Here is a 25,854-nt window from a genome sequence, read left to right as displayed (position 1 = left end):
ACGCTTAATGCTGCAAACTTATATGAACTTGTAACTGGTGTTGGACAATAAAGGGTTTCTTAGGTTTATTTTTATAGTATGTGTCTAAGTGTTTTGCTTGCATTGTGTAAGTGCACCACTTGGGTACCGGGTGACCCTGGAGGCCAGAAGACCTTCGGTCGTCTGGAACTGAAGTTATAGATGGTGGTGGGTCACCATGTAGGTAGTGGGGACTGAATCCTGGTCCTCTGCAAGAGCAGCGTCTACTTCTAGCCACTCATCTCTCCAGCCCCAGCAATAAAGTTCCATTGGACACAGGTGTGCTCTTCATTGCCACAGAGTTGATGGGGACAAGCGACCTGCAAATCCTAAACTATTTTCTGATTATTGTTCTACTGAGAACACTTGCTGGACTCCAGCAACCAAATTGTCTGACTTGGAGCTTTAAATCCACTCTGACTGGCTTTGTAGCATTAGGTCAGTTATCCCTCACATTCTGCCTCCAGTTCTCCAGCTCTGGTGGCCATGACAGTCTCATGTCAAGACATTTTTATGAAGTTTAGGGAGATCAGTATTTTCAAAGTCTTTCCGTGGTGCCTGAAACACTGACTTGCTGTAGATAGTGTATCTGTCGGCTCCCTGTGACTATGAAGAAACCGATGTGGGACGTCCTTCTGTACGCTGCAAATGCATGTTTTATTGGCTGTTTCAGCCAATGGACAGGGAAAAATATAGCTAGGTGGGAAGTCCAAACAAAGATTCAGGGAGAGAAAGGGCAGAGTCAGAGAGATGCCATGTAGCTGGCCGGGAAGCAAGATGTGAGGCAACAAACCACAAGCCTCACAGTAAATATAAACTAATAGAAATGGGTTAATTTATAGTTAGAGCTAGCCAATAATAGCCTAATCCACTGGCCCAACAATTGTAACTGATAATAAGCCTCAGTGTGGTTATTCGGAAACAGGCAGGCAGAGAGAAACCAATCCAGGGGGACCAGCAGGACGGAAAATATTTCTAGCTACACAAAACACCTGAAATCACAAACTTACAAAGTGAGGTTTGTTTCAGCTCATGATTTGGGGGGTTCTACTCAATGACTGAGCAAACCTTTAGCTTTGAAACTTCTGCTGGGGGCAGAGGACATTATCCAAGAGCGTGAAGTTAAAGCTGCTTAATTCATAGCTAGCCAGTAAACGCTATCAAGGATGGGGCTTCAACCCGGTGACCTAAGGACCGCCCTCCCCACAGGCCCCACCTCCTCCAGGTTTCACCTTTTCCCAGCGGCACGGGTGGATAGACATTAACACAGATCCAGAGTATAGCCGATGTACTGTGTGACTCCCTAGGCATTATTTGGGTCGTTATTCTCCTGAAATTCTTACACCCCCCGTTGGTCTTTCACATAAGCACTGAAAACCTCCAGCCGCCTCCCCACTTCGTGCCCAAAAGTTCTTCAAAACTGACTCATCGTTTTCTGAACTTTCTACCATTGCTCCATATGCAAACAGACTCAGGAAACCTGAGCTCGGATTTCTCAAGTCTCAGATGGTTTCTAATTTGTTACGTGGGAGGAAAACTCTGTATTCCCTAGCAGATGTACAAGGACTGTTTTCTTCATCTCTTCACCACTTCCGACTTTGCAGCACGGAAAGTTGGTTTGTTTTTCTCAAGCTCTATTGGTCTTAATTCTAAAAATGTTAAAACCAGATGATGGGGTATGGGTTTCCCACCAAGCCAAGGCTGTTACCGGACTGTCTGTGGGCTGTGCACCTGGACCCTTGCTCTGTGATTCAGGGAGGAAGAGATGGAATGGGGTGGAGGATGTTGACAGCTGTCAGCCATGTGATACAGCCAGGCGGGCACGGGGCTGCTCTGCTGGAGATCCCAGCAGGCTGGGCATGTCAGCATGGGCACATGACTCAGTCTGCCTAGCCCCTCCCAGAAGGCCAATGGAAGAGACAAACAGCACCTCTGAATCTGGGTCTTAAGACATGACCGTGTGCTCTGATTCTTTGAGCTGCCCCCTCTTCCTGTGTCTTCCTCTTCAAACAACTTCCTCCTCCTGTGGACTGTAACCGCGTAGAGAGGAGACAGTCTCAGGATGGCAAAGCAAGAGTGTTGTGGAATATTAGTTTAAGGTGTGTTGCATTTGTTTATGCTGTGGAAAATTTGTTTAATGAAGCAAAGATGTGTTGCATTCTTTGATGTTGCATTTGTTTAACTCCGTGAAGCTGTGTTACTTTGCCTGTCTAAAACACCTGATTGGTCTAATAAAGAGCTGAATGGCCAATACCTGGGCCAGAGAGAGAAATAGTCAGGGCTGGCAGGCAGAGAATACACAGGAGAAATCTAGGCTTGGAAGAAGAGAAGAGGGAGGAGCAAGAAAAGGAGAAGGAGAGGAGGATGCCAGGGGCCAGCCACCCAATCACACAACCAGCCGTGGAGCAAGAAAGAGAGGAAGACATTTAGAATGAAGAATGGTAAAAAGCTCAGAGACAAAACATAAAGAGAAACGGGATAATTTAAGTTAGAGAAGCTGGCTAGAAACAAGCCAAGCTAAGGCTGGTCATCATAAGTAAGAGTAAGTCTCCATGTATTAATTTGGGAGCTTGGTGGCAGGCCACCAAAGAGTAAAAGAAAAACAAGCTACGGAGGAGGATGAAGGCACCCACTTCCCTGAAGGACCCATGGCACACAGCAGCTTCACCATCAAGAAGCCCTCGTCCTAGGGTCCCTAGAGAGAGAGAGCCAGCTATGTGCTTTAAGGCACAACGTGATTATGTGACTTTGATACAGCCTAGACGTCTACATGGAGACCATGTGTTCCATTATCTTCTGCAGACTACAAATGATGGCAAACATTGAGTGGCTCCCCTTCCTAAGCCCCAAACTTAGTTGTGAAGCCAGTATCCCACCTTCAATATTGTCTGCCGGTTAGAGATGGAGGGTGTCTCTGAAGCTGCCTGTGGTGTGCTGGTGGGCATCAGGAGAGGAGAAAGAGGCCACGCCAGCATGCTGTTTCTGCAGGCATCTCAAACCAACAATCCACTTTTGTTCCTCTGCCTGAATTTTCTTTAGCTGCTTTCAAACTCTTTTTTAGACTGATGTGTGATTCTATTTGAAGCACAAACCCGTACATAACATGGATCATGAGAACAAGACAAGAAAAAGGCAGGGTCAAGGGCTGAGCTCAGTGGCTGCTGGGGAAGCTGGTGGGCATCGTGCGGGTTGTTTGAGGCTCTTTGCTAGACGAAGCTCTTGTGCAGCCTTGGGACCCTGGGAGGTCTCCCTCAGTAAGGCAGGCACCACCTTGGATCCCAGAACCATGAGAGGTAGAAATCTACATGCTTTGTAAGCAATCTGGTCTGTGGAATTGTTATAGCAATGAAAATGAACCAAGACAACTCCCCCACACTTGGTGAATAATTTTCCATGAAACCTTCCTCTCAAATTCTATTCAAGGGTTCCTCACAAGCAGCCTGTTCTACACACGATTCTGACTAGAAATCAAGAAATAACTCCTACCCCACCCTGCCATCGCCCCCTTCCTAGGAGTCACCTTTCTCTTCTTTGATTTCAAAAGCAGGCTGCCCAGGTTTATAGTCTTACCACCCCATCCCCATTTTAACTAACCTCGGACAAGGAGCTGGGAATTTATCCATAAAATGTGGGTGGCAGGAGCCTCTTTCTGAGCGTGAGAACTCAGTGGGATGCAAGGCTCTTACTTGACACAGGATCCAGCCCATAACAGGTGCTAGGGAAATGTATTTTCGCCCAAGCCCAGGTGCTATCCCAGCACAAGTGTCTTTCCGGTCTCCAGGCTTCCCTTGGGAACATCTGCCAGGCCCCTCCCTGCCACTTCTGTGTTGCTCTGAACGTGAGGTTAGCGCTGGGGTGGTGGCTGACTGGGACAGCAGCCCAGAAGAAGCTCTTCTCCCTCTGAGGTCAGCTGGCTCCAAGTTGACTCCCTCCTGGTGGGCTGGGCACAGCCACCCTCTTGAGATCCCTAGGAAGACTGGCATCAACGTGTCACATTGCTCAATGTATTTTACCTGTTGGGTCTTCTGATTTCACGGCAGGTCAGAGAGAGGGCAGATGCCAGAAATGCTGGCTCGTGTAGAAACTAGAGTAGGACGGACGTGTGGGCTAGGAGGGTGCGTCTGAATCTGGGGCAGGAAGCCCGAGTGTCCCTCTTCTTCCCTGGAAAGACGGTAAGCTCTTTGGTGGCTTGCCCCTGGGAGATCTATGGGGAATCCCTTCCCGACTGAGGAGAGCCCGCTGTGCAGAGCAGGTGAGAAAGTTCGGGTTCTGCTTCAAGGGCTCTGAGCCCAGCTCAGTTCCCAGATGCTGGGGCAGAGATTCAGACCTGCAAGTGTCTCAAGGGCCTGTGGAAATGATGAGACTCTGGAAAAGAATGACTGGCTGCAAATTACTGAAGAAGCAGACTCATTCTGCTTGAATGATTAATTTATATATTCATCCCCATTAATTGCTAAATTGAGATAAAAAAAAAATCTGAGTACATTTGAAAACCATTTGTAAGCAAGATTTTCCCACTTTACCAGAAATCCCAAGTATGCTACCAAGTGACAGGAAATAACAGCTGATCAGGAACTAAATGAGGGGTTGCAGTAGCAGATGCTTGGGCCTGCCCCTCCTCAGCACCCCTCACACCAGGTTATATTCACACCACCACGCCTTCACACCGGGTGATCGCATATTTCCAGTCATCCCTTCTTCATCCCTTCTGCTTTTTTTTACATGCCATAAACACCTATAGGAAAGAAAAAAATGATGCTCAATATTTCCTCAGAGAGCAGATAGATTGATAGATATCAATAGATGTTCACAGAGAGACAGACAGGCAGACTGAGAGGCTTCAGAGGCATAAGGCTGAAACCTTAAGAAATTTTGCATCCGATGTATAGTGTGCATGCCTGCAGTCCAGCACCCACGCACTCAGGAGGACGACTGAACTTAAAGTGCGGCTTGAGCTAAAACCCTGTCTCAAAACCACAAAAAGTGGGCTTGGCGAGAGCTCACGTTTACTGTGCAAACATGAGAACCTCAATTTGGATCCTCAGCACCTACATGAAAACAGCTGAGCATGCCCAAGCTCATGCGCATGCCTGTAGCCTTGACATTAGAGGAAAAGGGCGTGGAGACAGAGATCCCAGGAGCTAGGTTCCCAGACTAGCCAAAATAGTGAGCTTTGGGTGTTTGGAAGAAACCCTGGAAAATAAGGTGGAGATGAAATTTAGGAAGACACCTGATATCAACTTCTGTCCTCTACACGTGTTTGAAGGGGCAAGAATATACATACGTGCACAGGCATACCAACCCCCACAATCCCCCACATGTAACTTCTGGTTTTCCAATTCCTCATCCCCATCTCCATCCCAGAGATATTAGCCAGATATTTTTTCAAAGCCATGTGTATTTGCTCATTTTTGTCGTTGTTGTTGCTACAGTAAACTATCTGAAGTGGGGTAACTTTTATAAAGGAAGGGGGCTTCTTTAGCTCACAAGCTTGGAAGTTCAAGGGCATGGTGACCCTGGCAGAGGTCTGACTCTGGCAAGGATGTAGAGGTAGGAGCACATGGGAGACAGAGAGATCACATCACCAGATGAGCCAGAGCATAGGAGATGCAGAGGTCCTCGTGATCACGGATAAGCACTAGGGGAACCAGGGATGTCAAACACAAAGGCTGTCTCTTCAAAGAAAGAGATGTATAGCCCTTATTTTCTACATCAGACTAGGGACTGACCTAGTTGATAGCCTGGTGACCTTTGCACTATCTATGTGACTGAGAGCACACCAGATTTCCTCCTAAGCCCTTATCATGATCTTGTCAATCTATAGAACCCATTTTTATGGAAGATGTCATGTGTACTTTATGAAGAGTTTCTATGTAGTCATGTCTAAGCTTTATCTAACTTGGGATTGAGTTAATTGTCACCAGGAAAGGTTTTTTTCCACAGTGCACTGTGCTTAAACATGTCTAAAATAAACTACCCAATGTCAGACTCTCAAAGTTTGAACATCCACAGTGAGCCATGTTGAATCAGACTTCCTTCTTGCCTCTCATGGATCAACACTCTGTTGGCTATGGTGTTGCCCCCCCTTTAGGCAAACTTTTCTGTCCCAGCAGCCATTTCCCTAATAACCACACTGAGATTTATTATTAACTATAAATAATGCTTAGCCAATAGTTTAGGCTTATTACCAACTAGCTCTTACATTTTAAATTAACCCATTTTTATTTGATTTCTATTCTTTTACTTGCCTCCATGTGGCTCATGGCTTGTTACCTCAGTTTTGTACACGTCCTACTTCCTCTATATCTGGCTTGTGACTCCCAAGACTCCACCCTTTTTCTTCCCAACATCCTCCTAATCTGGCTTTCCCACCCAGTCTCTTCCTGCCCAACTATAGACCAGTCAGCTCTTTAGTAACCAATGAGAGTAATACATCTTTATGGTGTACAAAAACTGATCCACAGCACCCCCCAATACACGAACACACACAAGAGACTCTGGGGATCAGGCCTGTTCTTACTGCTCACTCTTGTGAAAACTAACACAGGGCCTCCAAATCTCTACCATAATCCCTTCTGAGAGGGGAAGCCCCAGTTAGGCTCTGACTTGTTTTAGAAAATTAAAATTATAGTTAATTATGTGTATATATGAGGGAGGGAGGTACATGCATGCATCAGCACAGGTGCCCTCAGAGTCCAGAAGAGGACGTCTCGTCCCCTGGAGCTGGAATGACAGGAAGCTGGCAGCTTCTTGGTACAGGTACTGGGACCTGAATTTGGGTTTCTGCAAAAGCTCCAAGTGTCCTTAACCCCCAAGCCATCTCCCCAACACCCCGTTGGCACCACCTCTTAAACACTAACCTCTCCTGACACTAGGACTCTGAGGACCCAGCTTCCAACACGCGACCCTCAGGGAGCAAACACAAGCAATGAATAAGCCTTGGCTCCATGTCTTTCAGACACCAGGGCTGGATTATCCTGGTGGAGAGGTTCATCATCATCATCATCATCAGGTTTTAACTGAAAAAAAATCTTCTTTGCCTCCTGAGTTGCTAAACCCCAAGGGGCGGCTGCCTCCTTTCCCATGTGTGGAGACCCGGACTCCTCTCCTCAGAGCAGAACATCTATGGAACCGTCAGGGTCCTCACAGATCCCAGTCTCCTGCAGCAAAGGTGTGACTCTGGCTTTTTCCAAACACACCAGTCGCTTGGCCAGTTCTGTCTGACTGTTGAGCACACTGTGACGGTTACAGCACAGCGGCCGGCCATCAAACCCCTTTGCACAGGCACACACTTCCCCGGGGGTGGGGGGTGGGGGTTACTAATCTGACTGAAGGCCCAGCTTCTTCGGTTGTTTAACAAGAAGTCACTGCAGGGGGTACAGATGCCTCTGCTTGTCCTGGGTGAGGTGAAGCTGCGTTCGAAGGGAAAGCGGTCTCTGTAATGAGGGGAAGCTGTGCATTATGGAACTGGGAGCCAGGTACACTGTGAGGAAGCCATCTGGTTTTGCCTTAGACAAGCATGGGGCCTGAATTGGGTTCTAGAAGAAGGTACTTGAAGATCCTGGACAAAAATGGGTTAGAAAATGATTTGCTTTATGTGTTACTAAACACTACTGCTTACTTTGCACCTTTGGGGGAGCTTAGCCTCTCTGGCAGGACACGGTGGGGGTGGGGGGTGGAGTGGCTGGATCTGAGCTGAGCAGCCAGGGCCAGAGGGGGATAACAGACTCCTGAGGGAGAGATGGAGACAGAATATGGAGGTGACCCTGGTGTGTGATGACCCAAAGGGGAGTCGCCACTGTATCCCTTGCTTGGTTAGCCAGTGACCCCCATTAGGAGGACAGGAATGCAGTAGACAGACACCCCCAAATCCTCTTTAGACCTAGAGTCCACTGCAAAGTACATTCTTGAAACCTAACTAAGAACTGGCTGATGAGATTTACTCTCAGAAATAGAGCTTGAGGGTTGGTCACCATTCTGAGACGATGCATGTGTTCAGGTGGTGTGAACTAGACAAAGGCCAGTTGTGGTGGTTTGGACATAATTGGCCCCATAAGCTCATAGGGAGTGACACTAATAGGAGGTGTGGCTTTGTTGGAGTAGGTGTGGCCTTCTTAGAGTTAGTGTGTTACTGTAGGGGTGGGCTTTGAGGTCTCATTCAATGCTCAAGTCATAGTCAGTGTCTCAGACCACTTCCTCTCAGCTCCTTCTCCAGCACCATCTCTGCCTGCACGACACCATGTGTAAAGCCAGCCCACACTGTGCTGCTGTTACAGAACGTGAGCCTCAGGCAGGAGCCTGGAGATTTAAAAACACACAGACAGATGGGGACATGGGTCATCCTTGATACAAGAATGCCAACTTTATTGTGCTCCAGGGAAGCTTATATAGAGATCCTTAACTGATAGCCACGCCCCAGCTCTCAAGATCTTTCAGCTGCAGGCCTCACCAGAAGCCACTCCCCTGCCATCAGGGTCTCTCAGAGCAGCTGCAGGCACAGGTAAACATTCACTCCATCAGGCAAAGGGTCTGAGGCAGGCAAAGAAAGTCAAGGGGCCAGGAGTCTGCAGCCCCTAACAACCATTCCCCACCATGATCACAATGGGCTAAACCTCTGAAACTGGAAGCCACTCCAGTTAAATCTTTTCCTTTATAAGAGCTGCCAACGTCATGGTGTCTCTTCACAGCAACAGAAACCCTAAGACACCAGGATTATGTCTTTCTTTTTGTTAGCAGTTCATGACCTAACTTTTTAGGTCAAAACAATTTGGGAGAGTTAAACACAAAGGAATGTGATATTGGTTCATTTGTGTTCCTTTCCAAATTCATGTGCTGAAAGTCCCAACCCCCATTTCCTTAGAAAGTGACCATATGTGCACAGAAGGGCTTTAAAGGTTGTGACATTCAAAAGAAGTCATCGGGACAGATCCTTGATCCAGCATGACTCTTGCTAAGAGGAAAGCAGGGCAGAGTGTGCAGAGGAAACACAGAGAAGCCAAGATGGCAGAGTCAAAACATGAGAGAGACTCCTGAGACTCCTAGGAAGTAAGAGAGACTTACAAGGCACAGAGTTCCTGAAACTTATAGGACTCAGGAGGCTCCTTCTCAGGGTTATATAAAGTAATAGTAATTGCTGGGGATAGGAGACTCCAATTGGCCAAGCTGCCTGGAAGTCAGGCAGGGAGCTCATGGGATACAGCTTCTGCTTCCCACGCTCCTGAAAGTAATCCAGCAAACTCACTGGTACTCCAAGCTGAGCTCGGGGGGGGGGGGGACTCGGGTGGAATCACACTTCAGTCTGCTGACAGTTCACATCCCAGCTGGGCGTCGGGAGGCGAATTTTTGTTCCAATATCCCCAGAAAAAGTTTCAGCGTCATGAAAACTAGTCCTTCTCAACTTTAGGGGCTTCCTGGCCTCTAGAAATGAGGAACCGGTTTCTGTTGTCTGTACCACCCAGGCTGTAGTACTTTTCTATAACTGCCCAAGCAAATGGTCCCAGAATGTGACTTCCAGCTCTAAGGATACCATTGCTATAATCCATCCTCGCAGGCAAAAGCCTTTAGGACGCACAACTACCAGGTGCTGACTTAACCATACCACAACAAGTCCCAACAAGTCCTAGTATGGATGGATATGTCTTATTACTCAATACCTCTCTCTCTCTCTCTCTCTCTCTCTCTCTCTCTCTCTCTCTCTCTCTCTCTCTCTCTCTTTTACTCCTTTATTTTTGAGACAGGGTCTTAATATATAGATCAGGCTAGCCTCAAAATTTACTGAGATCTGCTGGGATTAAATGCATGTACCACTGTGCCCTGTCATAGTTTTTGGGTTTTTTGTTTGTTTTATTTTTCTTTAAATAGATGAAAGTCTCTCCTTGTCCAGACTTTCATCCTGGAGGCTATTGGCTGGTTTGCACTCAGATCTACAAAGCTGATATCCAAATCTGCCTCCCCAGCCCAGAGATACTGTGCTACAAGTGGACCTGAGCCTGGCAGGCTAGCAGTTCTGGGACCCATGGGCAGCCTCAGTGAGGAGAGGAAGTGGGTTTCTGTTGCCCACACTGTCAGCTCTGGACAAGACAGACAGAATTAAGTATCATCCCAAACTCCGCCAATCAGACTGTATTTACAAGCAGGTCCTGTGGGCACTATGCAACCCGTGCCCCTGGTTCAGGAAGTGTCTATTTGGTCCTCAGGCCCCTGACAGCCAATGAATGAGGTCACCTCTGCTGACTTCTCATGACCAGAATAGCAGCCCTCTCATGGGCCAGGTTACAGAATCTCACAGGCCTGGTCAGAGGCCCGCAAGAAGGAAACCCAGGCTCATAGGAATCCATTACACAGGAAGACTATCTCCTTCTTGCACGGACTCTGCTTTCTCATATTTTGATACCTCCTTCTCCCCACCCGAGTCTCAGTATATAGGCCAGCAGGCCTGGAACTCACAGTCCGCCAGCCTCCGACTCCAAGTGCTGTGATCACAGGTATGTACCGCACTCCATCTCTCTTCTTTGCCGATCAGGCCTTTGGAGACCAGCCCATGTTCTCTGCCTTCCACCACCTCAGCTCCATGGGCCATGCTTGAATCCTAGTGCCCACTGAAATCACTCAAACACCCCACCGCTAAGCTGCCTTAGTGTCCCTATCTTGCCCCTCTCCTTCCTTGAAGACTGGACGTGGCTCACCCTGTTGAGGGCTAGGGCAGTCTGGGGCTTTTCCTGAAGCCATGATGCATGGAGAAGGAATTTAGCTCCTTGTCTACATCCAGGAATATGGTAAGGCCTGTAATGGCCTGGGGCCAGGGTCCTGGGGGAGCTATAGCTCTGGACCCTGAGCACCCAACATTTCCCACCCTAAAGTCCTATGGCTACCAGTTCCAAGGCTGCTGTGTGCTTGGTCTCTACACCCTTAAGGGATCCTGTGTTCTCTTTGTGCAGCACTGTTTGATTAGCTTCTTGCTGACTGTGTCCCATTGAATAATAGCTTTTGCTGACACTGTCCCGTTTCTTCCAGGAAAACTGTATGTAAGATGCTGCATTTCTTAATAAATTTGCTTGCATGGGCCATCAACTTATGCAAGACCTCCCAACCCCAAACTTGCTAGTCTTCTCCATCCTTCTCTTCCCCTGGCCCTCCCCTCTGCTCTCAGGAACCTGTCACTAAGGAATGATCTACTACTGGTCCAGATCACAGCTCTTTCCTCTCTTCCTCTTCCTCCAGATCCATGTGGACCCGTGTGGGTGATGTATTCCCCCATATCTAGAAACATGTCTCTTCAGACAATTATTTCTTTTGCTATCTTACCATACATGACTCTGCCTGGCTGTATTTTTAGCACATTCCCTGAAGCAGAGTCCTTCAGAAAGGGGCCCATTTTAGAAGGGAAGGGAGAAGATGGAATGGGCTGATGCACCCAGACACCATGTCTATTGGCATGCTGTCCAAGGGATCTCCAATAGGCAGTCCGCTGCTTCAGGGCTGGAGGAAAAGAGGAAGTCAGTTATTCTAAAGGTTAAAGTACAGTTAAGGAGGAGAGTAGTGTATTGAAGAGTATTCCCCCAAAGGGATGTGCATATATCCTGACCCCCAGATCCCATGACTGTTGTCTTTAGAAAAGGGGTAATCAAGAGATGAGGTTCAGAGAGATGGATCAGTGGGTCATGGCGCCTGCCACCAAACCTGATGACTTGAGTTCCATCTCCAGGACCTACATGGCAGAAGAAGAGAACTGACTTATGCTGTTTATCCTGTGATGTCCACAGATGCATGCACACATGCACGTGTGCACACACACATGTAATAAAAATGTCTTTAAAATAGTGACAGGACCATTCTGTCATTCAGAGAGGTCCTAACCGCTGTGGCAAGAGAAATAGAAGAAATGGAGGCTGAGGTGGGAAGCCCCAGGACACCTGGAGCTGCCGGCAGCTGAGGACGCAAACATCCTCGCCTCCTTCACAGGAAACAGTGGCCCACAGCTTGACCTTGAACATGGGGCTCAAATTGTGTGAGGATAAATCCCTCTATTTCCAACTGAAGTGTTGAAGCGCTCCCTTGTCACAGCAGCCACAGGAAACCACAAAAGAGGAGCCCTGAAGGAAGAGATAGCCAGGCGCGCAGCCTTTCCGTCGTGCCCCCACCAGTAGACGCTTTCCTGTAACTCCGGGCTGAGGTGCAGCTTCTGCTCAATTGCTAACTCCAGGTTTACCACCTGATGCTGTAACAAATGCCCCAAGCTAGTCCTTTACTAGAGAAAAGGTTTGTTCGGTTTCCGGCTCTGGGCCAAGGGTCTCCTGGCTGCCACCCAGCATGGAGGAGGAGCAGGAGAGAAGCATATATTGTAGCTTCATTTTATGACAAATCTCTCAGCGCACCTGCTGTCCCAGTGCCTGGGGAGCCAACCGAAAAGGAGGAAGAGCTTGTGAGCAGTCTATGCTGTGATGTACCTAGACCCTCTGACCAAAACAATACAGGAAATGACAGTTACAGTTGCCCCAGTATTCTGAGGACTAACTCTGTGAAGTCATCTGTGATGGTTAGCTCATTCTCTCAACTTGACATAACCAAGCATCACCTGGAAAGTCTCCACAAGGGATGATCTAGTTCAAGCTTGTCTTTAGGAATGTCTGTGGGGGGATGTCTTAATTATATTAGCTGATGTGAGAAAATCCAATATCCTGTGGAGAAGCCCAGGTGTCCTGTGAGGGAGTTCAGGTGTCCTGTGGGGGAGCCCAGGTGTCCTGTGTCCTGTGGGGGAGCCCAGGTGTCCTGTGTCCTGTGGGGGAGCCTAGATGTCTTGTGTTCCATGGGGGAGCCCAGGTGTCCTGTGTCCCATGGGGGAGCCCAGGTGTCCTGTGGGGGAGCCCAGGTGTCCTGTGTCCTGTGGGGGAGCCCAGCTGTCTTGTGTCCTCTGGGGGAGCCTAGATGTCTTGTGTTCCATGGGGGAGCCCAGGTGTCCTGTGTCCCATGGGGGAGCCCAGGTGTTCCTGTGTTCCGTGGGGGAGCCCCAGGTGTCCTGTGGGGGAGCCCAGGTGTCCTGTGGTGGAGCCCAGGTGTCCTGTGGCGGAGCCCAGGTGTCTTGTGTCCCGTGGGGGAGCCCAAGTGTCCCATGGGGGAGCCCAGGTGTCCTGTGGGGGAGCCCAGGTGTCCTGTGAGGTGCGGCACAGTCTCTGGGTTTGAGTCCTGGAGAGGTATCCGAGTAAGCATGCGTACATCCATCCCATCTGTGTTTGCTGTGGACATGACCAGCTGCTTCAGATTCCTGTCACCCTAATGTTCTCCCTCTTACATGTGCCACCAACTCACCACCACCACCACCACAAGGAACCCAGCTCCAGCACCTGAGCCTTCCAGAAACCACACTCTAGAACCTTCTAGAGAGCCAAACAAAGCCCAGTTCTGGAAAAACAAACTTTTTAACTGAACTCGCCAGGTATGGTGTGATGTGCATGGGAGGCAAAGGCAGGAGAATAAAAGTAAGTTCAAGGCTAGCCTGGTCTACATATAAGTTAGTTCAAGGCTAGCCTGGTCTCCAGTTCCACACCATTCAAAGATACAGATCCTGTGTCAAAACGGGGGGGGGGGCGGGGCAATAGCTCTCAGGGCCCCACTTTCTCAGCTTAAAAACAGATACGCATTGCCTTATGCTGGCTTCCATTAAGGTCATCCTGTTTCCGCCTCATGTGGGCACTGCCAAGGCTTAGCTTTCCTGCAGTTATGGCTCACTATACAGTATGAATAAAAGCAGGCCTGGACGTTGTGCTCTGAGGGACCCGCCCAGACCCCGTGGATTTCTCTCTGGTTTTCTCTCGGAGTTGTCCAGTCTCGGGTCTCTCAGCCTGAGAGGGGCACAGCATGGGTCAGGGAAGTGGCATCTGGGAAAGAGGCCGAAGGGACTATAGTACAGACACTGAAAATAACCCACTGCTTGCATCCTGTCCCACCTCTGAAGAGGGGTGTCTCAATAGAAAGGGGGCAGACAGGAGGGCATTTGTGAGGGAGGGGCTCAGCCACCATGGCAGGGTCAGAACAACAACTGACAGGGCCCGCATTACTCAGGGAGAGGCTCATCTGTCCCATCAAGGATTTCACCTCACATTTAGTGTTACGTTGTTATTTATAAAGTGGGGATAGGAGGATCCAAAGTTCAAGGTCATCCTTGGTTACGTAGTGAGTTTGAGGATTTGACTCTGACTCAAACAAACAAATTCTGTTGATTGCACAGAACGAGCAGGGAAGGGTGACTATCACGGAGAGCTCCATAAAAACCATATCAGGCTGGGGACGTGGCTCAGAGGTGAAAGGCAACCACCGCTCTTGCAGAGACCCGGAGGATGATTCCCAGCACCCACAGCGGGCAGCTCACAGTCACCTGTAACTCCAGTGCCGAGGGTCTGATGCCCTCTTCTGGCCCCAGAGAACACGCTCACACATGCACAGACACACAGGTGTGCATTTTTGAGACAATCTTATATCAGCTGAGGAGACTTGCTTTTAGACTGTTGGCTAGTGTTCTCTGTGTGACGTTCAACAGCAGAGGAGACACTTCCAGTGTTTGCCTTCTCAGCAAGGGTGGGGCGGGGTGGGGCGGGGTGGGGCGGGGCGGGGGACCTGGGCCTTTGTGCTTTAGCATGCTACCATAGAGTTACTTCCCCCAAACAGAACTATTGTCTCTCTTTTCTTCTACCCCAACCCTGCTCCAACTCTGTTATTTCTTGAGCCAGCTCTTCAGGGTTATAGCTTTTAAAATGTACACATCTCATCCAGATTAGAAAACGTTTCCCAGCTATGAATGCACTTGTCACAGAAGGCCCAACTTCCAGGGGAGTCTCGGCATCGGGGAGCAAGTGTCTGTGCATTCCAGAAGGGCTGGACACTTAAAAGTTCCCACTCCACTTCCTTCCCTGCACTCCTGTGCCACTCTGAGGCTGTCACCTGTATGGCCTTCCCAAGACACAGTGAGAAGCAGTCACTAGCGGTCCCATGAGCACCTGCCACACTACAGCTCCACTGAGAAAGAGTCACACATCACACAGACGTGGTTAATGGCAGGCTGTATTTGGCGCCCAGGTTTTCAAAGGCGCTGCATTAACTGTGCTCTTCTCTGTACTAGTGGTCTATTCTTCAGAGCTTTCTCTTCAAGCCTTCCTATATTGTCTTTTTTGCAACAAAGAAGTCCGAAAGTCCTATCATGCCATTCTTCCTAGATTCTCTGGAAAACAGATGGAGATGTCATTAGAAATGTCACTTAACAGGGTACCATGTAACCGACAAGGTTATCTCAAGCACTGGGCACTTGAGATGCCTCACCACAGACTCCTGCCAACAAGCAACAGTTCCGAGCAGAACAGCTCTATTTACTTGTACAAGAGTGGGTATTTTTTTCCTAGGTAAAACATTAAATGCTAGGAAGCCACCCTTACGTTAGCAAGTGGGCAAAAGTTGCTCAGAACACACTGTGGCTCTCATGACAGGCAGTGACCACTGTGACCGTCCCATGCCTCCCACAGTAACTCTCTGTTGCCGATAATCTCTGAGAGGCTGTTCCCCTTCGACACTGTTGGAACCAAGGCGAGCATCCCTGCCTTCCTTCCACCAGGGGCACGTTCTCAGTAAAGAGGTGGATTCTCCAATTCAGCCCACCTGAACCCACAAAGAACTGTACTTACGACTTCTCTTTTAAAGTGGCAAGATAGGTCTCCGTCTCCGAGGCCGGGAGTTCTGGGTCCAGTGAGGTCAAGTACTGGTAGATGTAGGCAAAAGTATCAAATGGAATCTGAGCAGGCCCACCCTCTGGGTCAGCAGTGAGGATCTCACAGACATTCTTCATGGCGGTGTTCAGTGTCTAGGCAGGAAATGCGACAAGGACAGGACACAGTCACTCTTGGGGTCACAGAGTCTTAAAGGCAATAACGGCAACAGAAACCCAAGTGTGCTCTCCATCTTGGGGAAGAGATCTAGGTGGATGCATAGCTTCCACAGCATAAAGCAAGAAGGCAGGCTTGACCAGGATGCAACTGACCAGACACGGTGAATTCGTGGATTTTATACCTGTTGTAATCTGCTGACCTAGCCTGTCACCTGGGTATCCTGTCCCACCCACTCCCAGCACCCCCCCCCCCACTTCCTGGGAGGAAAGCCATCTCCCATACCCTCTCCAGCCTGTGCTCTCTCTCTTTGCCCTTCTTCTGGAGAGGCAGCTTCCACCTACCTCTCGTCTCCTTCTCCCTCCCCTGCTTCATAACTCCTTACTCTTAGGCCATTCCCATTACTCACTAAATAAACTCAGTACCCAAGCTCTCTCTGCATGGCATATCTGTGTGTCTCTTGCCCGCCAAGGGAACCCACGCCTGCCTTGGGTCACCTGCTGCCACCCCTCCTGGCACAGACCTCGGGTCACCCACGTTATGGATAACAATATCAAATGGAAATGACTGCCATAGACAAGACAAGTGTACTGGCTGGTTTTGTGTGTCAGCTTGACACAAGCCAGAGTCATCAGAGAGGAAGGAGCCTCCGTTGAGGACATTCTTCCATGAGATCCAGCTGTAAGGCATTTCTCAATGGGGGAGGGCCCAGCCCTCAGTGGGTGGTGCCCTCTCTGAGCTGCTGGTCCTGGGTTCTATAAGAAAGGAGGCTGGGTAAGTCACAGGAAACAAGCCAGTAAGCAGCACCCCTCTCCATGACCTCCGCTTCAGCCCCTGTCTCCAGGTTTCTGTTCCTATCTTGACCTCCATCAATAATGAACAGCAACTGTGGAAGTGTAGGCTAAATAAAGCCTTTCCTCTCCATCTTGCTTTTTAGTCATGGTGTTTGCTCGTAGCAATAGAAACCCTAAGACAATAAACATACCACTTTTAACCATGGACCTCGTCCATATCGTTCTGGGTTGGGAGTCCAGCGCCATTTAAACACAAATTTTAGTCACTGCGACCCCACTGGATCCAGAAAAACACTCTGCACGACGCCTAGGGACCCTGAGAACCAGTGCTCACCAGAAGAGGGCACGGCTAGCAGAGCAGAGGTCACGCAGAGCAGGGGCACATGCCAGGGCAGAGGTCATGCAGAACAGGGGCACATGCCAGGGCAGAGGTCACGCAGAGCAGGGGCACATGCCAGGCCCCGTGTGTCTCAACGCCCCTGCTGCTCAGTTCCCACCTCACTCTCACAGAGGCTTCAGGTCTCTGTTCCTTCAAGAACCTTAATTAGTTGGACTATAATGGCTCCTAAGAGAAGCTAAGGGCACAGAGGGTATGCTGCACAAAACCCAGCCAGTGCAGAACTTAGAAGGGTCTCCGTGACACTAACACAGCATCCAAAGGGACCCCGTGAGCAGGCAGGAAGCCGCTACTATTCACTTCTTGTGTGGTACTGGATCCCCAGCTGGTGCTGCCATTTCGGGAGCCTGTGGGACCCTTAGGAGGTGGGACTGAGCTCGAGGAAGTGGGCTTCCAAGAGGGCTCAATTGGAGCCTCAAGTCTCAGCTTCCTGATCCGAGGATGTGAGAACACTCACCTCTGCCTTCCCTCCACCACTGGAGCCTTGCCGACCACGACGAACAGCATCTCAAGCCGGAGCCAGCATCTGCCTGCTCCCTTTCACTGCCTCCTGACGGGCTCTGGGATAGAAGTGATAGCACCCAGCACGCCCACCAGCTCCTTTTGGAAGGTAGTGTTCGCAAAGCAGACAATGAGATGATCTCTCTTGAGAACCTTAAAGTGTTCTTAGTGTACGTCCAGGCCACAGAGGCAACACAGGCTGCACACGTGGAGCCTGCACGGGCAGCCGTGGTACTGTCAGCGTGCTAGTGACCATATGGGGCTTGGGTACCTCCCTGCAAGCACAGCCCACACTGAGACAGAGCTCACTCTCCACAGTGTGGGGTGGGGCGGGGCAGGGCGGAGCCGACCCCTCTGTACACAGAGGCGATGGTAGGAAAGGCTCTGCGCTCTCAGCGGCACTTGGCCCAAGCCACACTCTAGCACCTCCATGGTATCTGTTACCCAAGAGAATTAAGGCAAGCAGCAAGGTCAGTGCCAAAAAGTCACCTAGGTTAGGGGGCAGGAAGACACGTACGGTGACGTAAACTGATTTCCTAAGAACTAAGTAGTATAGAAAACAGGAACTTGGGTTTTGACGTAGTCATGGTGGAAGATGAAGCTCCATTCTTTACAAAATGGTGCCACCTAGCGTCACTAACTGAATACATCTCGGATTTATTTTCATGACTGAAGAGGTGGGACAGAATAATTCATAAATCATGAATTATCCTGTTGTTTCTCATTGTTAATTCTCATGTTAATATCAATTTTTCATGCCATTTTTAGAGGCATATGCCATCAAAATTAACTCCAAATGTTAGATATTAATTCCATGCTCTGAAAATGCTAATTTCGGAGTTCCTGATGAGCCAGGTGACAGTTTCTCTAATAATCAATCACATCTGACTTTGTCTTTCCAGGGAATTCCCACTGGGCAGCACATCCCTTGTGAGGACTCTTGGTTTGGCAGAGCCCATGCCTCAGCACAATGAGGCCAGGGGCTGACCAGAAACCACATACCCAACCATTGCTGGACCTGCAGCCACCAGCCCGACACCTGCCTTCTCTCAAGGGACAGACATGCGGGAGCTACAGTGGACAAAGGGACACAGCAAGGCCACTGGGGATGAAGGGGAGTTTTAGCAGATGCCTGCAGACGATCCCATCAGAAAGGGAACACCAGCTCGGGTGGTATACTTCCTGGGACATGGGTGAAAGCATGTATCTAATGCAAAGGAGCAGAAAGTGTGACGTTGGCAGGCAGGAAGGGCAGCAGGAGAGGGCACACACTACAAGTTCAAATTATATTTGCTAAATATGCTCCTATTTTGTCATATTGTACGCATGCATGTTTCTACCTCTGCTTAAGACATTTTGTATATTGCTACAATTTATGATATATTTATCATATTGCATTATACACTTCTTCCTCTGATCAAGATACTTATACATTGTTTACATTTTGAGGACATTGTCCTTATTTGATGCATAATTTTTTAAAGATTGTCTAATATAAAGTTTTAGTCTTTACGTTATATAGGTATTAAAAATTATAGGTTAATAGTCATCCATGTTTGTCTCACTTATAGTTAAATTAATCAGGCTCTTTAGACACATAGAGATTGTATTCTGCATAGAAAGGTAATCTTCAACCACTTCAAAGAGTTGTAGAACATGGCATTTAAATAACGTAGGGTAAAATAAATAAATAAATAAATAAATAAATAAATAAATAAATAACGTAGGGTTCTATGGACGTGAGACACAATTGCTCCTGGCAGCACCGATCTATTCCCGGGAGAATGATGAGCAACAAAAACAGTCCACTTGGAGCTTGTTTTCTTCTTGGCAAAACTGGCCTTTGGACAAGGAACTGCCCATGCCTTGACCACTGACAAAATGCACAATGTCCAAACAGGACAAGCAGGATACAAGAAAAAAGACTGTCAAACCTTGCCAAAACATGGTAAGACAGTTTTAAATTTTTTCCTGCCTCTCAAAATGGTCTGTCAGTCACTCTAGGCCTTAGTCAAAGTTGGTTGCTCCAACATTGCAAATGAGACTTTGGGTGATTGCCCAGGTAGCCAGTTGTCTGTCATTTACTGTACATTTTAAAAGCTGCTTGATTGTACTTCCTGCCTACTCCAATAATATTATCTCCCTTCCCAGGTCTTTAATGGGGTTAAAGACTAGACAGTCATAGTTACCTTCTTCTTATGACTTAGCCAAGCCATTTCTAATACAAGATTTAGACTCCTTAAAATAAAATAATTATTAAAAAAGTTAACATATGTTTCTTGCTTAGTATTGTTTATGCTGGTTGTAATTCTAATTTTTATACTTGATATCTGTTCTTATTGTATATAGTTTTGTATTGGGTTTAAAACTCTCTTATTTAGACAAAAGGGGGAGCTGATGGGAAACCTCCTTCAGCCAGTGGCCTGAGAGGCTGGACCAGGTTGGGCGTGGCCTTCGGTACCAAAAAAGTGCAGTGCCACCCCCCCACCCTGCTTTCACACCTGATGTTGGATTCAGTTCCTGTTCCCCGCTGTGATCTGTGAGTTCCCCTTTAAATAAAGAACCCTTTATTATACCCAATTCGGAGCTATTGTGAGATTACTTGCCTTCCCCTTCAAGTTCATGCTTGGCAATTCTATGCAGAGAAACTTTTTACAAAGTAAAACTGAATAAGAAACTTGCACGTGGAGCAAAGCTGGGGAAGAAGGGAACAGAAGCAATGGCAGGTTAAGTGCCCTTCCAGAAGGCCTGAGCTCAGTTCCCAGCACCCATGTCAGGAGGCTAACAAGGGATCCAGCACCCTATTCTGGCCTCCAGAGGCATTCATTCATGTTTACAACCCCCAACCCCCACACATACAAATTTAAAAATTATTAAAAAATTAAATAAAGACCCTTTTTAAAAGATGAGTGGACATTAAACAAGGATTATGAAGTACTGAAGTACGTACAGTTATCTAACGAGGAGTGTAGAGACTGAAGGAGCAATACAACATGCTTATCCAGCCAGCAGAAGGCTGCTTCCCCTCCTGTAGTCCCTTTCTTGGCAAACACCAAATTACCGTTCACTTCACCACACGCTGATCACACTGGGGCCTCCACAGCCTTCCACACCAGCCTGGGACCACCCACCTCATGCCCAAGTCCCCAGGTTCACAAATGCCAGTGATCCTCAACCATCCTGCTGTCTTAGTCCTAAACTGCTGGAGTTACATTGTAACTGCAGGACAGTTACACTGTATCTACTACTTATCAGTACTCGATAATAAGTCAAATGCAATGGAATTTAATGTCTCTTCCCACAGATGAAGACATCTGTTACCAGATTTCAAAATCATCCTGTTTAATAAGAACTCATTGGTCCCCATTTGAAAGCCTAGATGGATCCAAGAGCATCCATGTGTTTGCTTCATTCTTAACATCTTTTGACTTGAGGTCTTCATCACATAACTAAGCCTGGAAAAACATCGTTTCCAGAAAAATTTGATTTTTTTCCTGAGAACGTTAATAAAGTAATCAAAGTGTTTTCTGTAGCTAGTTAAACCCAAAGTATTTTTTGACCCAAATTATTTTTAAGCCAGGCACATAATTAATTACACAGATTATGAGATAATTATAATATCAGATGCTATTTAAGGTACGTACGCCGCCTAGGGAGCTGCAGCCAAGTGCTAGAAACTTTATCCACTCGATCTTGTCGTCACCCGGGTCCAGCTCCAGGAGTGCTCTCAGCTTTTCCACCGGCAGGCACAAATTCTTCCACTTCTTCTCGAGATCGCTTAATTCCACGTACTGTTTGTGGCTGCACTGTTTAGGAGACACAATATGACACGCTCAGTGTAAGCGGGGAAAGCACGAGAAACTAAAATGATGCTTCTGAAGGCTGGGCGGAGTAATCAAAGTGTTTTCCCATGTGCACGCGGAGGGGGATGGGCTGTAGATGGGGGACTGCATCCACCTGGTGATGAAAGGGGGGAAGGGGGCAGCTAGAGGACGGCTCAGTGGAAAGTGCTTGCCACTCAAACACCCACCGAAAAGCTGGGTGTGGTGGCATATACTTTAAAATCTGGTGTCACATCCTCAGGGTTTGCGAACCTGAAACATTGTGCTCTAGGTTTAGTGAGAGACCCTGTCTCAAAAAATAAGGTGGAGAATATACAGGAAGATATGTGAGTTGACTTCTGGCAAACACACTGCAGACTTGTGCACACTCATGGACAGACAATCAAGTATGCATGCATACACATGCACATACATACACATAAGGAAGGAGGCGGGAATTAAGGAGAGGAGAGGAGAGGTGAGGAGAGGGAAGGGAAGGAGAGGGGAAGGGAGGGGAGGAGAGGGACAATTAAGAAAACAGCTCTGCCCAAATGAACATGCAGACATCCAGCACATCTTTCCTACTGTCCAGATTATTTCCCAGTAAAAAAAAAGGAGCTTCAAAACCAGAGAGGAATGCACATCTGTAGTCCTCGCACTCGGGAAGCTGAGACAGGAGGGTCACCTCAAGTTTGAGGATTTCCTGGACTATATGGCAAGTTCCTGTCTCAAAAAACTAAATTATGAAACAAATGTGTGGGTGTGTTGATCTCTGGTACACGCACAGCACACATACTTGCACACACACAAACATATCCATACACACGCTCAACACACATTCACCAAATGAAAGGAAAATCTATACATGAAAAGCTAGCTACTGGGGTTCTTTCCAAGAAACAAAGTCATCTTCAAATGTGGCAGGACAGGCCTCGGGACAAGGGGTAGCTGTCCCAATGTTGCAAGGGGCACAGTATGGTATCCGAAGCACGGGCAGTTAAGGGGGTCACCCACCTGCTTGTGCAGGACTTTCAGGAGCCCCTGGGTCAGGCCTGTGTCGGTCTTCTGAGTGGCCACAGGCATTTCAATTCTGTCCTTTACAGGAAGTGGGTCTCCTCTGGACAGGGCTGAAAAATACCTGGAAAGAGAGACATCGCTGAAGAGCATCAGTACGCAGGCAGCGCCCGAGCACGCAGAGACACCCAGCAGAAGTGGCCAGAGCTCCCAAGGCCAGCTGCAAACACCCAAGTCCTGGTACCTGTAGTGCCATCTCTAATTGGTCTTAATGATAAAAACCCCGAGTCTAATAGAGGAGTAAATGCTGAGAGACTGAGAAGCAGAGCAGCCAGCTGCTAGGTCCTCCCTTTACTCAATCCTCAGACCGAACGGGCAATCTTGTCTCTGGGACTCCTCAGACTGAATGCCTTGAGCTCCCATCTCCTCCTTCCTGTATATATTCCCCTCTGCTATGCTTCCCGTCTCTACCGCCCTAGTGCTGGGATTAAAGGCATGTGACTCCGAAGTACTGGGATTAAAGGTGTGAGCCACCACCGCCTGGTCTGTGAGGCTGACCAGTGCGGCTGTTTTACTCTCTGATCTTCAGGCGATCTTTATTTGTTAAAATACAAATGAAATGCTGCTCCAGCCACTGCCTGCCTCTATGGCTAACTAGTGGCCCGCTCCACGCTCTGATCCTCAAGCAAGTTTTGTTAGAGCACAAAATACCACCGCAGGTACCTCCGCTGAGAAATCCTTTACTGTGTGCCCTGGCTTCCCTATCAGCAAAGCAAACGTGACGATTGATATCTGAGGCTCCCGGAAGCACCAAGTGACAGAGAACTCGGGTGGGAGCCAGGGGACCTCACTGTACCATCTCATTGTCCCACTTCCTCCGAGAGCTTTGAAAACGTGGACACAGGGACCACAACCCAATGCTGTGCTACTCCACTTTTTAAAACAAGACCTTTATTTTTAGCATAGATAGTCTACATGTGGGTAGGGGCACAGGAGTGCAGATGTCCTTGGAGTCAGATGTCCTGGGAAATACAGACCACTGTGAGCTGTGTGACAAGGTGCTAGGGGTTTAATTCAGGTCCTTAGGAAAAAGCAAGCAACTACTCTTAAGGCTGGCTCATCTCTCTGGGCGCCCCGTGCCTAAGGCTATTCATTTTTTGATAGCTGCTTTCTGAAGTATTTGACATTAAACACCTGGGCATACAAAGGTCACCTACTTTCCATTTTTCCTTCAGTTGCCAGGTACTTTCCCCTCAATTGTTTCTTTCAAGGACACTGGAAATGCCCTGGCTAAAGGCAAACACAGAAATGGCTTAGGGCAACCATTCAAGAGTGAACTCACACCAGGTTTGGCCAGACGAGGGAGGTGTACCCTACAGGGTCTTGGGCTACAGTTGTTAACCAAAGAACTTGTAGCCAGCAAAACAAAACAACAGCAAAATGAACTTAAAACACCAGGGCAACAGGTATGTATGAGCCGCCAAACACTGTCTAAATCTGTCACATAGGCGGATGTGGACAGTGGAGACAGTAGACCAGAAGAAACCCTCTCTGCTGGCCCCTTAGTGTCCACTCTGCCTACACGGCTAAGACTTTTGTTATTCTAAGGAGTGGTTTTAGAAGTGGCAAAAAGCTCTCTTGTAAAAACCAAAAGTAGTAAGATAATAATGGTCTGGTCCCAGCTAAGGTTTATGCTTCTGTTACGAGGGTGTTAATGTTTTGCTCGCTGTGAGCTGTGTTGTCCAATTTTCGTGGATGACAGCCTTTGCACACCTCATCCTGGGGAGGAGGCGGCTAAGCACACTGCTCTAGGCGGTTTCATTTATAAACGCCCCTGTAGCTGATTTTTTTTTGGGGGGGGGTGTTGATTTTTTTTCGAGACAGGGTTTCCCTGTAGTTTCTAGAGTCTGTCCTGGAACTAGCTCTTGTAGACCAGGCTGGCCTCGAACTCAGAGATCCGCCTGCCTCTGCCTCCCGAGTGCTGGGATTAAAGGCATGCGCCACCACCGCCTGTCCCTGTAGCTGATTTTTTAACTGAGTCTGTAAGCTTTAGTCTACACTCACAACTGAGGCGTCTGTACTCGGTAACCGAGTGAGGTTCTCAGCCAGCGCTTACCCCGCTGACCACTGCAGAACGTCCACCGGCTGCGTGCGGATGGCAGCCTTGGTGAACTGCTTCAGGATGTCGGGCAGCTCCGGGGGAATGTGGATCTGCTGTGCGCAGAACATGGTGTCGGGCAGCGGCATCGCTCTGAGCAGACCGCACCGGCGGCCAGGGACGACCCGGTGTGCTGCGGAGAGGAGAGGCCGGAGTCAGCGCAGCGGCCGGGCTCCGCTTCTCACAGGCTCCTCCGCCTGCTCCTGGGGAACTGAGGCCCAACCGCTCTCCGCCCAAGAGCGCGCGCGCGCGATTGTGGCGTGAGGTATCCAGGCAACCCGAGCTGCGCAAGCGCACAGTCATGGCGAGCTAAGGGAGGATACCAGCCCTGGTTTAAGTGACCACCCCTGCATTGGGGAGAGCGGTGTTTTCCTAAAACACTAGGTTGAGCTAATTTGAATCCCAGGAGGTCATCTACTGTTTTCTGAAACCAGGGCCTTGGCTTGGCACCTCTTGCTGTGGACTAGGCTCCATCTGGTCCACATGCACCCTGTCCCCCATATGAACTTTTCCAAAATAAAACAGCTTTGGTAAAAACCATTTACGTTGATAGAATGATTAAGAACTCTCAGACAGTGTTGACAGAAATGCTCACATATCTGGGGACTACAGAATTTCCTGATGCCTTAGTACACTGCTAGTATAGATAATAATATATTTATCCTACAAAAGAACCTAAGCCTGAGTATGAGGAATAAATAAAAATGTCCAAGGGAACTGGCACACAGCATGGTTTCAGTGACTCAGGCTGGGGTAGGGCTGAGTTGGGAGACCAGCCTGGGCAACCAGTCTGTCCCCAGCCCACACCACCAACACCAACACCACCACTACAAAAAAATTAGGCACATGACCCATAAAGCTGGAAATACCGTAGAACAATTTGGACACCAAGGCACTTGTTCTTTTTATTCTTAGTGAAGTCTCTCAGATGTTTAAATTTTGACAATTTTTTTCCTTAAATGAATATATCTTTTTTATGAATATCTTTTTAAAAAACTGTGTGCCTAGCTCACGACTGACATTCAAAAAATCATTTTCCTCCAGGAGTTGCCGTTTTGGGCCTTACTTGGGGCTACCTCACTTTGCCCTTAATTAGCACTTACCTGTGGTGTCAATTGGTTTATCAGCTTGCTTTTCCTTCTGTAACCAACATCCAATTACTCCAGTTTTCTCAGCATCTATGCACTGCTGTGAAGAATTCACTGTCTACCTATGGGAGTGTGTTCTTTACCAGACCCACAGACAGCTGCAAGGAACTTGCCACCTAAGCTAAAAACTTGTTCCT

At 48.3% G+C, this 25,854-nt stretch overlaps 1 protein-coding gene across 1 annotated transcript; it reads right to left on the bottom strand.

Annotated features, from left to right (window-relative positions):
* Window positions 1–15,056: 15,056 nt before the first annotated feature.
* Ropn1l (rhophilin associated tail protein 1 like) lies at window positions 15,057–24,779 on the bottom strand. Its single transcript, XM_038323917.1, has 5 exons — window positions 24,528–24,779; window positions 22,412–22,535; window positions 21,221–21,382; window positions 15,687–15,862; window positions 15,057–15,229 (listed from the first exon to the last, which is right to left on the bottom strand). Exons 1-5 carry the CDS (start codon window positions 24,656–24,658, stop codon window positions 15,166–15,168), a joined length of 657 nt encoding a protein of 218 aa, XP_038179845.1. The 5' UTR covers window positions 24,659–24,779; the 3' UTR covers window positions 15,057–15,165.
* Between the last annotated feature and the right edge of the window lie 1,075 nt (window positions 24,780–25,854).

The sequence above is a fragment of the Arvicola amphibius genome, chromosome 3, assembly GCF_903992535.2.
Source record: "Arvicola amphibius chromosome 3, mArvAmp1.2, whole genome shotgun sequence".
Lineage (NCBI taxonomy): Eukaryota > Metazoa > Chordata > Mammalia > Rodentia > Cricetidae > Arvicola > Arvicola amphibius.
This window is presented reverse-complemented; position numbering and strand designations above follow the sequence as displayed.